The sequence below is a fragment of the Rhincodon typus genome, chromosome 21 (assembly GCF_021869965.1).
Source record: "Rhincodon typus isolate 14 chromosome 21, sRhiTyp1.1, whole genome shotgun sequence".
NCBI lineage: Eukaryota > Metazoa > Chordata > Chondrichthyes > Orectolobiformes > Rhincodontidae > Rhincodon > Rhincodon typus.
Window position 1 is genome coordinate 25,212,794 of NC_063352.1, and position 16,591 is coordinate 25,229,384.

At 41.3% G+C, this 16,591-nt stretch overlaps 1 protein-coding gene across 4 annotated transcripts; it reads right to left on the bottom strand.

The window, feature by feature from the left end:
• Window positions 1–558: 558 nt before the first annotated feature.
• On the bottom strand, window positions 559–16,512 carry zdhhc4 (zinc finger DHHC-type palmitoyltransferase 4). 4 transcript variants are annotated; one of them, XR_007264413.1, is made up of 8 exons: window positions 16,443–16,486; window positions 14,228–15,562; window positions 8,447–8,520; window positions 6,279–6,457; window positions 4,940–5,065; window positions 3,524–3,768; window positions 1,783–2,118; window positions 559–1,662 (listed from the first exon to the last, which is right to left on the bottom strand). XR_007264413.1 is itself a non-coding variant. In XM_020535006.2 (7 exons), exons 2-7 carry the CDS (start codon window positions 14,348–14,350, stop codon window positions 1,846–1,848), a joined length of 1,020 nt encoding a protein of 339 aa, XP_020390595.1. In that variant the 5' UTR covers window positions 14,351–14,414; window positions 16,443–16,512; the 3' UTR covers window positions 559–1,845. The 4 variants fall into 4 exon arrangements, 3 of the variants coding, with proteins under 3 accessions (XP_020390595.1, XP_048465845.1, XP_048465846.1); XM_020535006.2 differs by having other exon boundaries at window positions 559–2,118; window positions 14,228–14,414; window positions 16,443–16,512; XM_048609888.1 differs by having other exon boundaries at window positions 559–2,118.
• Between the last annotated feature and the right edge of the window lie 79 nt (window positions 16,513–16,591).

The following is a 16,591-nucleotide window of genomic DNA, read 5'->3' on the forward strand; positions in this document are numbered from 1 at the left end:
AGACCAGTAGCTCTGGTTTCCAATCTGAAGAATTTAGGAAGAACAAGTTTTTCAGGTTTTATTGGTAGAGGGATTGAGTTTCGGAGCCGTGAGGTCATGTTGCAGCTGTACAAAACTCTGGTGCGGCCGCACTTGGAGTATTGCGTACAGTTCTGGTCACCGCATTATAGGAAGGATGTGGAAGCATTGGAAAGGGTGCAGAGGAGATTTACCAGGATGTTGCCTGGTATGGAGGGAAGGTCTTGAGGAAAGGCTGAGGGTCTTGAGGCTGTCTTCGTTAGAGAGAAGAAGGTTAAGAGGTGACTTGATAGAGACATACAAGATGATCAGAGGATTAGATAGGGTGGACAGTGGGAGCCTTTTTCCTCGGATGGTGATGGCTAGCACGAGGGGACATAGCTTTAAATTGAGGGGTGAAAGATATAGGCCAGATGTCAGAGGTAGGTTCTTTACTCGGAGAGTAGTAAGGGCATGGAATGCCCTGCCTGCAAAAGTAGTAGACTCGCCAACTTTAAGGGCATTTAAATGGTCATTGGATAAACATATGGATGATAATGGAATAGTTTAGGTTAGATGGGCTTCAGATTGGTTTCACAGGTCGGTGCAACATGGAGGGCCGAAGGGCCTGTACTGTGCTGTAATGTTCTATGTTCTAAGTTCAGGAGACATTGATGTTGTGTTTGGAAGCAAGTTTAGTTTCTTGCCTAGGAGGATGATTCAGAGCAGTTCAGAAAACAAGTCACCTCAGCAGAAAGGTTTAGCTTGTGGAGTTTACAAACCAGAAGAAATCTGGTTAGAAATCTGTGGGTTATTAGATTGGCAAAAGTTTAGGCTCTCAGATTTGTGAAAACTTCACAGCAGTAGATTTGGAAATGACTCCTCAAACTTGCCATAATCCTCAGAAAAGAATATGGAGGGAGTCAGTTAAGTGGAATGCTAGAGATGTTGAGATAGAGGGTGTAATTACAGGCTGAAACAAGCTGAAACTTTGTTTTGCTTTGTACTTTGAAATAATTCTGTCAAATATCATTAGGTGGCTTGTTTTTTAAAGTTTCTATTGTGCAATAATTTTTTGTTCTGTAACCTTGTGTAAATATGACTCAGTGACTAACCATCATATTAATTAACTTGTGAGCATCTGTCAGATCACATTTCATTCTGGAATCCAACTTCTCCAGTAGGACCATCAACTGCAATCTTAACACTAGTCACTCTTTCCTTCCTGTTTCACTTTCTCCTTCAGGTGTGACCATCTTGACAGAAACCTCTCATTGCTGAGTGTGGCCAACTGGTGCAGGAGCTTGAAATTTCTCCTGCATATTATTAAATACCAAAGCTCTGTGCATGCATCTGGATTTCCACATCACACTCTTCGTATCAGCTTCTTGATCCTACCCTTCCTCTGCTCTGTAGTTCACACCCAGTCTAGGTTTCATTTATATTAGTTGTGCCACTTTTTAAGTCTTGTGCATTCAGGTCCACTGTAGCAGTGCTGAACTCTTGTCAAAAATAAAACTGATTCTTTCACCTTTTTGCAGCAAATTCGGTTTTCCTAAGTCCTTACAGCTCAGCAGAATTGAACACAAGTTGGACGCAGTCATGGTATTGTCGAAAAAGTGCCTGAACCTGCACAAGAGCCAAAGATGATGTCTTTTGTACAACCTGCCCAATGGAATGGAGCAATGAGACCAAGGAGTAATGAACCCATTTTCAATTTTAATTTGTTAACTAGACAGTAAAAAAATAGGTGGTATAAAGCATCAATTTAAAAAATTTACAAACCATTTAACAATTGAACAGAAGACCTTTCTCTGAAAGTGAACAAAAAGTCACTTTCTGTCCCTGTCATCTGACTTTTTTCTGCTGTGTCTCAGGGCTTATGATTTCTTTCACATTTCTGACAAACCCTCTATGATAGATGTTTCCCCGTAAGTATTTGCTTGGCTGGCTGTTGTCCATGTGGCATAGGCAACTGTTCTTATGTTTGTACCACTCATTTGAAGTCTGATTGGTTATCAGCAAATAGAAGTGAAATGCAGTATAACCTGCCAGCAGAAAGAAGATGAGGAGTGTGAAGCCCAGCATGAAAAGGATCCGAGGAAAGGTCAGGAACAGTCTCTGCAAAAGAGACAATGTTAGTTATCAAGGACGTGGAGTCAGAGAAAGCATCAGTAAGTGACAAGTCCATAGCATCCTATATGCAGTTTCTTGACCTCAAAATTATCACAATGAATTTTTAAGAAAGATTTTTTGCACGTATATCACATCTTTCATGCCTTTAAGAAAACCCATATCATTTTTGATTTTTGCGGTTATGATGTAGAAGATGAGGCAGTCAATTTGCTTACAACAAAATCCAAACAGTAATAAAGATTTGATAATCTTTTCAGGTGAAGGTTTTGGCGGAAAACTCCCATGCTCTTTTTTGAATTGTGCTGTAGGTTCATTGATGACCAGCTGCAAGGTAGACAGGGCCTTGGTTTAATGTCTTATTAGGTTGAGCTGTACTGTCTCAGTACTGCAGGGTAGTGTCAACCTAGATTTCATGCTCTTGTTTCTACAGTGATATTTGAGCCCAAAGGCCTTCTGCCTCAATATTGTACTACAGTGACAGCTTGCTTAACAGGGTGGAACTAGAGTTCAGTACATCTCAGCAATTTTAACCCAAACAGTTGCAGATTTCTCAGAGGCTTCAACAGATCAGTTCAAAAGTTAATTATTTCATAATTGAGGCATGAATAACACTAAGTGCAGGGCAGCTGCAAGGAGAGAAAACATAATTAGTAAATAAATTATGCAACCAGTGGGCTATAAAAAGCTTGTAGGTTATTAGAACAAAGGACGATTGAGGAAGATGAAGAGTTGCATTGTTTTGAGGCCTATGAGAGAATTAATTGTTAAGAATTGATCTTTTGAATATATATTTAAATTACAATGGACCCATAGCAAAGCTGTCAGCAAATGTGATAGTGCTGAAAATAATGGAACAAGTGGATTGAACACAAGGATTTGGACAAGCTGGTGTCAATCTTCTGCATTATTCACAAACTATGTTAATTGAGAAACTAGAAGTTTATTAACTACTGTAAAATGATGCTTCATTGCTAAAGTTTTATTGTTCAATGCTAAACTTTGAGAGGAAGTTGAGGCCTGTCCAAGTCCATCATTGTTCTGCTGATGACAATAAGGACAAGTGAAATTATTCATTAAAAACAACTTTCTGAACCAACATAAAATGGGGCATTTAGAGTTTGATCCCTGGGCACAAGGGGAAGATCGACCATTTTTTTTTCAAGTTATCTCTGACATTTGATTGATATTTTACTTTGTTTAAAGGAAGTTCTACTCCTGCAGGCCAAAATCGATTTCCTAGTAAATGGCTTTTCTGCCAATTATGTGAAGCAAACAACCTTTCTGTAGCACAAGGATTCTGGAAGTTCATCTAACAGCAGCTGGGTTTTGCAAAATCCTGAAAAAAAATACAGAATCCTCTGCAGAATTAAAGAGTTATCAAGAACCCTACCTGGACTATATATAGGTTGCCAACAGGCACATGTTCGCCATCAGCATTCACATACATTGCCTGATGTAAGTTGGACATCAGAGCCACCTGGACAAGGAACCTTACAGTCACTGTTCCCACTGCGGCTGCCATCCCAGACAGTGTCACCAGGTACAACAGGAAGTAGCGTATATTTAATGCCCCAATGCAGTTATTCACCCAGACACAATGGTGGTCAAATCGATGGACACACCGGTTACACACACCTGAGAGGGAGGAGAGGGAGAAGAGGAAACTATTACCAGGGGTCCCTGTATTTCTGATATCTAGCACATACAGGAGGAATAAAAACCTTCTCTTTTTGCAATTCTGTAAATACTGCTTATAATTAGGGAAGGCAATGGCCTAGTGGTAGTATCGCGTGACTGTTAATCCAGAGACCCAGGTAATGTTCTGGGGACCTGGGTTTGAATCCCACTACAGCAGATGGTGGAATTTGAATTCAATAAATATCTGGAATTAAGAGTCTAATTATGACCATGTCAGGAAAAACCCATCTGGTTCACTAATGCCCTTTAGGGAAGGAAACTGCCATCCTTACCTGGTCTGGCCTATATGTGACTCCAGACCCACAGCAATGTGGTGGTTGACTCTTAACTGCCCTCTGGGCAATAAATGCTAGCTAGATGCCCTCATCTGCTGAATGAATAAAGGGAAAAAAAAGGAAAATCAATCCCCTAGAGAAGACTGTGTCTGGGTTTGGCACTAAATATCCAAACTCTCTCAGGTACTTCTTGGGGAGTTGGAAATAATGCTAGAACACATGCTGGGTGGTAGCTCAGACGAGGTACTGGACAGCACATATGGATCTGTGAAAGCTAACACTTTCAGGAAGGAAACAATGATCTAGTTTCAGTATCACAGCTAGTAGAAGCAGTTCATCATTAACACCCATATGATCCACTCACCCATATAATCCATAAGGGATCTGTTTGTTAATATATATTACTAGTCATTAGTAGATCAGTTGAATGTTCTTGATTCCTCTGAAGGTCGCAAAATACAAAAGCCTATTGTTTTCCCACTACTACTCTGATGGCCCTGTCCACTTTGTTTGACCATTTCCAATCTGCAACTGAGCTTTTTAAATATTTGCATGTTTTATGCATTGTTTAAAGAGGAATTCCTGCAACTTCACTTAATCTTGTGAATTTTCTACAATTAGCAGAAGTCAGTGGCCTCAGTTTGTAAACAGTGAGACTGTAGGATCCAAACTATCTGACATCTCACAAATTTTTAAGTTGTGACTGGCCACGTGTTCATTAGCTGGAGAGTAGAATTCACTCCTGTGCTAGGAGAAAAGAAACAAGACACTGCAATAACACAGCAAGAATCTTAATGGCGCTGTTTTCCAAAATTGTTTTGTAAATTTCTTACGGCAGTGCTTTGATCGTGCAGGCTTTGTAAGTTCACACGTAGGGCAGATGTGGGACTGATGATACAAAATTCCATCATAGGTGTACACTTTCAGCAGTTGCTTGTGGTTTGAAGGAGAAATCGTACCTATGAGAATCAAGCACAAAATTCACATTGAGCTCAAAAACTAATGATCAATTGCTCCAGATTCCATGAATAAATCAAGGCAATCATAGCCACAAATTAAAAGTATCTGAAACCGAGTACTCGTGGAAGGTCAGTCACCTAAACCATTGATTCTTGTTGTTCTCTCTCCACTGACGCTGCCTCACCTGTTCACTTTTTCCAGGATTTTGTTTTTAATTTCAACCATTCAGCAGCAACTTGTACTTTGTTTGACCTAATTTGTAATATAATTCCTCTAACTCCCTGACTCTGCCCAGGCTGTTGAGGGTTGTTGTATGCTCAAAATAAACAGCTGATCAGGTGTTCTGCTCCTTTCTTCAGGGAAGCATGAGGCTTGGCCCTGCTGACTCCATCTGGCAACCAGGATGAGATTGGCAATATCAGGTAGCTTTTCCGCAGAAAGTTCCCAGAACCGACCTAGCTCAATACATGGTCAGTATTTTGGAGAACTTTAAACCAAAAGCAAATGATGTTTAACTTGAATAAAGGCAATATACTATAGATGCTGGAAATTGGAAACAACACACAAACTGATGGAGAAATTCAGTGGTGTGGCAGCATCTGTGGAAAGAGAAGCAGAGTTTACATTGAGACTGATATGACTCGTCTTCAGAAGGCGTTTTTTGATTTGTACATTGTAGTCACTTGTTTGTACAGATACAAATGGCAGGCGAAGAAACTGTCTTAAAAGATTCCCATTTCTATAGTTCCTTCATGCACCGCTGCCAATTTAATACTTTTCTGAGTGCAGTTACTATTGTGATTCAGGACGCATGGCAGCCAATTAACCACAGTAAGGTCCCATAAACAGGAATGGGATAATGACCAGGAAACCTTCAGTAATGTGGTTTGAAGAATAAATATTGTCCAGGATACGAGGGGAGAAGTTCCTTGCTCTTTTTCAAAATAATGTTGCGAGATGCTTTATGTCCAGCCGAGAGGGCATATGGGACTTTTGTCTCATCTGAAAGATGGCACCTCTGACTGTGTGGCTGGGATGTCAGCCCAAGTTGCAAACAGAATTTGAAACCACAATCCTTAACTCAGTGGCAAGACTGCTACCAACTGAGCCACTGCTGTCAGTGAAAACAGGCCTTCGTTAGCTAAAAGAAGATGACAACTGATTTGCTCGACACATCTGTCTATCTAGTTGCTTTAACAGTCTCTCTCTTACCGGGGTCTCTGGTGCAGCATAGATAGAAAAAGTACATCTTCCCAAGCACCAGGATGTAAGGAAGCAGCAGGATACTATGTCCGAATCCCAGTTCCATGCAGTAAGGAAACACTTCCCATGAATACTCTCCATACACAGCTACTTCTAAAAGAAGGTGCAAAACCAGGAAAAAGGAGTTTCTGTTAAAGGAAGAAACAAGTGAAATATCAGAGTCTTGATTTGCTTCATTGTGCTTCACAATAATTCAGGAAGCCCAAGTGGAAAGGAACATCATTTATTGTTGAACACAAAAATACTTACGGCATGCATAGGTTAATCCCAGCCCAGGGCAGACAGTTCTGCAAATGCATCCCTGCAACAACCTCTACAAGGAGATTAATTAGTGATTCCCCATAGGTCTTATAGAGGTTATTTGCATGCCTCAATTTTTTTAAGCTGAAGTATTCTTGTATTCACAAAGAATTATCCTGTATATTACCTTTAGAATTCTGCTTGAGGTGATCTTTCTTTTGCATTGTGCAAACCTACTTGTTCAACTTCTATTATGCAAACCGATACGGAGTTTGGACCAGAATTTCAGAAACACATATTTCTGTCAGGACTTAATGTTTTCAAATGAATAGAAAATGCCACAAGGAAACAAATGTTTGACAACAATAAGGGATTGTGGAAACTGTGAAGTAAAATACAGGAACTTTAGCAAAGTGGGTAGCAAATAAATAGAATAAAGCACATTTTGGAACAGAGTACAAATAGATCTTTAATGTTGAAATTCTCAACAGGATACTAAGTGCAAAGCCATAAGACCAAAATGATATCCTGGCTTGTATAGGTACGTTCCTGAATATAAAATCAAATGGTTAATGAAGAAAGTCCACATGCATTGGTTAGACCACTGCAGGAATACTGCACATCAATAAAATAATAATGGAACATAAGAAAGGTGTTACACAGATTAAATGTGATGAGACCCTGAGAGAATACAACTAGAATGAGAGGCTTGAAAAAGAAACATTTACATATATGTAGTGCTTTTCACAACCACCTGACACCTCAAAGCACTTTAAAATGATGTAGCTCCAAAGCACAGTAACAATTAAGTAGGAAACACAACTATCAATGTACAACAAATATGCCCAAACATTAATTTGATAATGATCAAATTATCTGTATTTAAGATATTGATTAACAGATAAGTATTGATTTGATTTATTACTATCATATGTACCAAGGTACAGTGAAAGGTCCTACATGCTTTACAAGCAAATCGTACTATATAAATGCATGAGGGTAACAGAACAGACTGCAGCATATGGTGTTACAGCTGTCGAGAAGTGCAGAGAGAGATCAACATTTAAGCAGTCCATTCAAAAGTCTGATAACAGCAGGGAAGAAGCTGTTTTTGAATCTGTTCGTACGTGTATTCAAATGTTCATATCTTCTGCCCAAAGGAAGAGGGTGTGAGAGAGTATAACTGGGGTGGGAGGGGTCTTTGATTATGTTGGTTGCTTTCCCAATGCAGGGAGAAGTATAAACTAAGTCAATGGATGGGATAACAAGGTGTAGAGCTGGATGAACACAGCAGGCCAAGCAGCATCATAGGAGCAGGAAGGCTGACAGTTCGGGCCTAGACCCTTCATCAGAAAATGGATGGGAGGCTGGTTTGCGTGATGAACCAGGCTGTGTTCACTCTCTATTGGCCAAACACTGGGGTTAACTGGTCTGCTCTTCTTCAAAGTAGCACCATGGAATCTTTACGTCCACCACGCAGATAGAGCTTCAATTTAAGAATCTTTATCAAAAGATTGTGCAGCAGTCCCTCAGCACCACACTGGAGTGTAAGCTCTGCTTTCAAACTGAAGCCCTGGTGTGGAACTTGAACTCAATCTTGTGTTTTAGAGGGGAGTTCTACCAACTCGCCCACAGTTGGCATTATTCACTGAAGAAACTCATTGGAAAACTATTCATTAGGTGCAGTGAATGGAGGATCTGATGAAAATGTATAAAATTCTTAAAATGTTTAGTACCCAACTGATTCAGCCAACCAGGCTAAATCCTAGCTTTAACTGACAGCAGTACTGCAGTAAGCAGATCGTAATTCGGTGCCAAATGTGACATACTGATGGAGAATAGATATGTGCAGATGATTTCAGAATGTCCTCACTTACCTCTGGTGGACGAACCTATGTAAAGTAAGCTGTACTGCTAACTGTAACCATTGAGGAATCACTGGTCCAAACACCTATTCATGACAGAAAGAAAACAGGCGTGAGAAAGAGCGAAGGAACAAACATAGAAATGGCTGGAAAAACTCAGCAGGTCTGGCAGCATCTGTGAACAGAAATCAGAGTTAATGTTTTGGGTCTAGTATTCTGAGGTAGGGTCACTGGACATGAAACATTAACTCAGATTTCTCTTCACAGATGCTGCCAGACCTGCTGAGCTTTTCCAGCAACTTCTGTGTTTTTTTCTGATTTACAGCATCCACAGTTCTTTCGGTTTTTAGAAAGAGAGAAGGGACTTGCAGATGATCAGGTCCAGAGACTTGTTGGTCCATCAATTTTCATAATACTTTTACTCTATGTTTAGTGACTGCGTTAAGTTCCTCTGTCCGTTTTAACCCTGCTTTTCTTCAACTCTGTGAAGACAATTACAAAATACTTGTTCAAAGTCTATGAATTCCTTGTATTCCAATATTAAAGCCTGTCCGTCCTTTGCATAATCATTCTTTCATTGTTGAGAGTTACAAAATAATTATTTCACCACTGATTGTTCTGAACTAGCAAGGAAGGAAAAACCTACTTGACTTCACCAATCTATTTGTTACTGATGCATCTGTCCATGACAGCATTGTGGGAATGACCACAGCAGAGTCTTCATGGAGTCTTCATACAGGAGGACATGTTCCTTTGTGTTGTGTAGCAAGAACCCTGTGCTAAATGGGATAGAATCAGAAGAGATCTAGCTGCTCAACCTGTGTATCCCTGGGCCATCAAAAACTGAATTGTATTCCACTATAATTTGTAACCTCAAGGCCAGGCTTATTCCTCAATCTACTCTTCCCAGCAAGTCAAGGGACTGAGCCATTCCAATGAGGAGTGCAGGAGAACTTCACAGAAGCAGCACCGAGCTTACCATTTAAACCCATCACCTCTGCTGCCTTGAAGGGCAACAGCAGCAAGTGAGAAATAGGAGAGAATGGAAGTTGCTTTCCAAGGTGATAGAACATCTGGATGTGGAAATATGCTGCCAATCCAGGATCATCACTGAATCAAAATCCTGAGACTTCCTATCCAACAGAAATATAGGTATGGCTATACAATAAAGATTGCAGCAGTTTAAGACATGGCTTATCACCTTTGCAACAGCAGACTGGGACAAGCAATACGACACTACATCCTACGAACAACTATAAAGAAACTAAAACCATATATCCAGCCGGGATTTCGACCATATACCAAAAAATTAACCTGTTTAGGCAGCAACATGAAGGTCGCCAAGTGGAGCATCTCCTAATGTAAACTAAGAGAATCAAATCGCTTTCCTAATTAATTGATTCAGGATCTTATTCCCCAAATGTTCACAGTCTGTAATAATCAATATTGTAGAATATAAAAAGAATTATTGGAGATGATTATAAAAGATAGGATTAATGGACATTTAGAGAGGCAAAAATTGATTAGGGATAGTCATCATGGTTTTGTGCCAGGAAAATAGTGTCTCACAAACTTGCTTGATTTTTTGAGGAAGTTACCAAAAAGATTAATGATGGCAGAACAGTAGGCAGTAATTAGTAAAGCCTTTGACAAAGTTCTGCATGATAGACTAATTAGTAAAGTTAGGTCAAATGGGATTCAGGGGGAGCTTGCCAATTGGATACATAATTGGCTTTATGAGAGGAGAAAGAGAGTAATGGTGGAGGGTCGCTTTTTGGACTGGAGGCCTGTGATCAGTAGTATTCCACAAGTTTAAAGTTTTGACAAAGAACTGTAAACTCGGGTTGTGAGTGAGGTTGTTGACTTGCTCGCCGAGCTGGCTTGTTCTCGCTCAAACATTTCGTCACCATGCTAGGTGACATCATCAGTGCAGCTTCCGATGAAGCGATGTTATTTTACTCCGCTTGGAATATATACTGCTTGGCCCGTTATGGTGAGTAGTGTCATTTTTGTTTTTTTTCCATAACTAGAAATGGTACTACTCACCATAATGGATCAGACGGTATAAATTCCAAGCGGAGCACAATAACATCGCTTCATCGGAGGCTGCACTGATGATGTCACCTAGCATGGTGACGAAACGTCTGAGTGAGAACAAGCCAGCTCGGCGAGCAAGTCAACAACCTCAGTATTCCACAGGGATTGTTTCTTGGTGCTCTTTTGTTTGTCATTTATATAAACGATTTGGATGAGAATATAGGAAGCATGGTTAGTAAGTTTGCGGATGACACCAAATTTGGTGGAACAGTAGACTGTGAAAAAGGTTTTCTAAGATTACGCAAGGATCTTGATCAAATGGGTGAATGGGCCGAAAATGGCAGATGGAGGTCAATCTGGATAAATGACAGGTATTGCATTTTGGTACGACAAACAAGGGTAGGGCTTTTACAATTAACGGTAGGGCCTTGGGTAGTGTTGTAGAACAAAAGGACCTAGGGGTTCAGGTACATAATTCTTTGAAGTTTGCATCACATCTCGATGGGGTGGTTAAAAAGGCATTTGATGTGCTTGCCTTCATTGCTCAGTTTTTTGAGTATTGGAGTTGGGAGGTCATGTTGAGGTTGTACAATCTGGAATACCATGTCCAGTTCTGGTCACCCAGTTATAGGAAGGATATCGTTAAGCTGGAGAGGGTTCAGAAGAGATTTACCAGGATGTTGCCGGGTATGGAACATTTGAGTTGTAACGAAAGGCTGGATAGACTAAATTTTTCAGTGGAGCATAGGAGGTTGAGAGGCAACCTGACAGGAGTTTATAAAATAATGAGGGCTATAGACAGAGTTAATGGTAGTTGTCTTTTTCCTAGGACGGGGGATTCAAGGCAAGACGGCACATTTTTAAAGCGCGAGGAGAGAGATTTAAAAAAGATATGAGGGGCACATTTTTCACATAGAGGTGGTTCGCATGTGGAATGAACGTCTTGAGGAAGTGGTGGATATTTAAAAGACATTTGGGTAAATACATGAATAGGAAAGTTTTGGAGGCACATGAGCCAGGAGCAGGCGAGTGGGACTAGTTTAGTTTGGGATTACATTTGGCATGGACTCGTTAGACCAGAAGGTCTGTTTCCATGCTGTATGACTGTATGACTCTATAGTCTGTGAGTTTGTGCATTCCATTCTCATAACTCTTTCCCCACAGATTGTGATATTTTTCTGAGATCTTTTCTTCTACTTGCAGTCAATTCTATAACATTGCCATATATTATGGTCAATCACCAAAAGAAATTCAGGAAAAGCTTTATTACTCAGAAGTAGTTAGAATGGGATACAAAATGAAAGTGTAAGATCGTGGACAATGACACATCCCTCCCTGAGACACTCGATGCTTTCTATGCTCGGTTTGAGTGTGGCAACACCCGCCCCGAAAGCCCCAGACACACCTGTTCCCTCTGTCACCGCTTCAGAAGTCAGATCAGTCTTCCTGGGAGTCAACCCAAGGAAAGCAATGGGCCTGGACAGTGTCCCCGACCGAGCACTCAGATCCTATGCGGACAAACTGGTGGAGGTATTCACCGACATCTTCAACCTCTCCTTCCTACAAGCTGAAGTCCCCATGTGCTTCAAAAAGACGACTATCATCCCCATACCCAACATAACACATGCACTGTGCCTTAATGACTACCACCCAATAGCTCTGACTTCAATAATCATTAAGTGCTTTGACAGGCAGGTCATGACCCACTTCAACTACAGTTTCCCAACCTGCCTTGATCCTCTCAGTTTGCCTACCAACATAACAGGTCCACAGAAGATGCCATATCCCTAGACCTGCACTCATCCCTGGAACATCTGGACAACAAATACACGTACCTCACACTCCTGCTTATTGACTACACCTCTGCCTTCAACAATTATCCCCTCCAGCGTGGTCTCAGCTCCGCCCTCTGCAAGTGGATCTTCAGCTTTCTGACCCATAGGCCACAATCAGTGAGGATAGGTAACTGCACCTCCTCCACAATAACACTCAACACCGGAGCCACCCAAGGATGAGTCCTCAGCCCCCTACTGTACTCCCTGTACACCTAAGACAGTGTTGCCAAATTCCAAACAAATGCCATCTACAAGTTCGCTGACAACAGCACCGTAGTCGGACGGATATTTAACGAGTCAAAATACATAAGGGGGAGGGAAAGAGGGCTTGGTGACGTGGTGCAATGAAAATAATCTGTCTCTCAACTTCGGCAGAACTAAAGAACTGATCATTGTCTTCGGAAAGAAGGGAGGAGATCATGCCACCACGTACATCAACAGAACTGAGGTGGAGAGGGTGAAGAGCATCAAGTTCCTTGGATTGACGATTACCAACCTGTCCTGGACCTCCCACATAGTTGCGACAGTCAAGAAGGCACAACAATGCTTCTTCTTCCTCAGGTGGCTCAGGAAATTTGGCAAGTCCATAAGGTCCCTCACCAACTTCTACAGATGCACCATTGAAAATATACTATCCAGGTGCATAATGGCCTGGTATGGCAACTGCTTTGCCCAGGACCATATGAAACTTCAGAAGATGGTGTGCACAGTCAATCTTCCATCCATGGATTCTATTTACACGGCTCGCTGCCGTGGAAAGGTGGCCAACATCATCAAAGACCCATCGCACCCTGGTAATGATCTCCTACAACCTCTTCAGTCAGGCAGAAGATACAGAAGCCTGAACACAGGCATGAGCAGGTTCAGGAACAGCTTCTTTCCGGCCATTATCAGACTGTTGAATGGACTCTAGCCTCAAATTATGTAACCTGCAATGTAACCTGTATGCCTCTAAGTCTTTTTGATCTGCCTGTGCCGCTTGTAAACAAAGCTTTTCACTGTATTTCAGTACATGTGATAATAAAATCAATCGAATGAGGAACTCACTATCAAGTGGAGTTGAGGCAAATAGGATAGATACATCCAGGGGAATCTAGATAAAAACATCAGGGGAAGAAAGGAATAGAAGACTATTGAATTCCAGTAGTACAACCAGGTGAATCAGGAGGCTGCAGTGGGGCATTACAACAGCATGGACCAGCTGGACTAAATGTCCAGTTTCTGTGCTGTGTTATGTCGTACTTATCCTGTTCACATTTAAATATAGTGATTACATCAGTTTCAGTAATTGTGAGAAGAATAATAATTTCTACAGAAGGACAAAAAGAGAAAGAAAATGAATGACAAGCACAACTGATAGAGAAAAAAAGAGCTACAGGAAAATAAAGCACATCAACACCATAAAAGACCCATTAGAAAATCTGCCCAAAGGCAAACTGGAGAATGGGATCCAACTGAAAAAAATTGTACTCATTTTGCAAAGAATGTCTGCTGTTTGGTCCATAAGCAACGACTGACTGCATCTCACACCAGTTCGGGCTACTATCTACAATCCTACTCAGTCTCTATTCACTGTTTCAAAACATTTATTTCAAATCAGCAAGCTATTTAGTCAGAGTGGATATCACAGCCAAGCAGTCACTTTTATGGATTCTGATTAAATCTTATCGACCTGAAACATTAACTTTATTTCTTTCTCCACAGATGCTGCCGGCCCTGCTAAGTACTTCCAACAATTCTTATTTTTTACTTTCCAGAAGAGGTCACTCGATAGTGATCAGTACCAGGAACCCTTGCTGTTTTCCCCTTTACCAGTTCTGGGATATACAGCCCAGATTTTGCACTTCGGCTCCTAGTGATGAGATCAGCTGGTTCAACATCAACCTGGAAAGGAAACACATTCCTAATAAGTTGCAGTTACCCGAGTGATGTAGTGCGAGATCCTTGTGAAACATTCCTGACTTTGCCTCGAGAATTTGATGGCAACCACCATGCAGAAGAGGCAAACAGCCAAGTAAATGAGAAACAGAATAAGGAAATCCATCTCCGTGCCCAAAATATAACCCAGTATCAAGGCCAGGATCTGTTCAGTTGTTGAAAGTCAGCACCTGAGAGACAGAACAAACCACATCAAAATTGTTGACTTTACTGTTGCATTTTATTAGTATCTTCAAATGTTGGGACTAATGATTCACAAGGTGTATTTTCCATTATAAATTAGAATCAGAGACAAGAGAGAGAGTAAGTTAGGAATAGCTGAGATAGGAACCTGTGCCGGAATTATCATTCCAGTCTACAATACTTGAAATTGTCCAATTCCTCCACCATTAATTTTGTGTTGTTCCAAATTATCAAAATATAATTATAGATAAATGATATACATTCACTTGCAATATCTTTACGATATCATCAGCTTGAAGCATTAACTACAAGGACTGCAAGGGAGTTGCACTATGATCTATGGGCTGTGCGAGACCATACCAGAGCTTAACTGGGCAGGGGTCCATATTGAGTTAGCCGGATAGCTGAGACACAGAAACTATCAATATGTTTCCTGTGTCTACAGACAAGCTAATAGAAAATCACCTGGAAGACTAATGTTTGAGTAATATAGAGCAAATACTGCATCTCCTGGACAATATATATGTTCCTAGAAGTATAGCCATCTCAGGGATATGTCGGTATGACTAACCAGTGATTCTGCTAGAGATTGAAGATCGAAAACCATTATTACAAATGCAGAAAATGAGAAATTGTGAGCGCTATTTAGCCAGGAAGCTTTTCTCTATAATTGTCTTTTTATGAATACTTGTGGTTCACTGGTAGTCTGTCTGGTTTGTATTATAAGAGTTCGGCTATCTTTCAACAGGCCTTCAAGATCCTGATGAGTTCTGTGCTCCTATACAGTATTTTCTCATTTGCTTCCTGGTACATTTTCAAATGCTGTCTATTGTGTTTTATTTTTATTAATTAAGTTTGAAATTAATCAATATCATAATTTCACGAACTTAGTTACTTCCTTTATCTTACAAATCAACACAGAGTATTACTATTGATCAGAAATTTATGGGGACCATCATATAAACATTCTGGTGATATGATCAGGTCAGAGGGCAGCAATTATGTGGCAAATAACTTATCTTGACACTCCAAAGCCTGTCCACAATCCACGAGGTGCAAGTCAAGCTTCTAATAGAGTACTCTCTGATTGCCTGGTGAGTGCAGCTCCAACAACAGTTAAGAAGCTCAACACCACCTAGGATAAAGCAAACCTTAAACATTCACTCCTTGCACCACTGACACATGCAGCAATTACACACCATCTACATATGCACTGTAGCATCTCACCAAAGGTCCTTCAGCAACATCTTCTGACTAATGAATTCCACTACCTAGAGGCACAAGGGCAGAAAATGCTAGAGAACACTTTCACCTGGAAGTTCCCCTTCCAGCCACACACTGCCCAAACTTAGAATTACATCTTTCCTTTACTGTTGCTGCATAAAAATCTTGCAACTTCCTTCTGAGTAATACTGTATCTACACCACATGCACCACAATGGTTTAATAAGGCAGGTCACCATCACCTTCTAAAGAGGAATTAGGGATAGGCAACCAATACTTACCATTCGGTGATGCCCACATCCCTTGAAAAATATTATTAAACTCTTGCCCCACTTCCCATTTCCCAACCTGTCACTTATTTGTCCCTCCGATCCCCACTTTCCTTGTCCCCACCTTCTTCCATCTACTTCCCTCCAAACCCAACGCATCCTTGCCCCTCCAGACCTGCATCCTGCCCACTAACTTCCCCTTCGCGCACAAAAACACAAGATTATATGGCTCATCGAATCCACTCTATCATGGCCAATCCTGGACTTCAGTTTTACTTTCTCACCCTCTTTCCTTATCCGTTCATTCCGTCAGGTCCCGGGATCTCAGCCGACCCTCTGGGGTAGGCAAATTCTACTCCAGTACAGCTCATGCACTGTCCACCTCCTCCCACTGACCTCTCTGCCCAACAACTGAATCCCGCACCTTTCCCACCCACTCTCTCCCTCTTACCCCACTCTTTGCCCAGTCCCTCTCCTATCCCCCGTCTCACTCCAAGCGCCATCACTGCCGTGTGTTCCTTACCAGCTGAGATTCCTTCACAAGTCAATGAACCGAAGCGGAGCGGACGTACCGGAAATGCGGACGATGTCACTCAAACGGTCTCCATGGTGACCGGACCAACCAGCTAATTGGCTGCTCCTCGGGAAGCTCGGGCGAGCGGCAGCGCACGC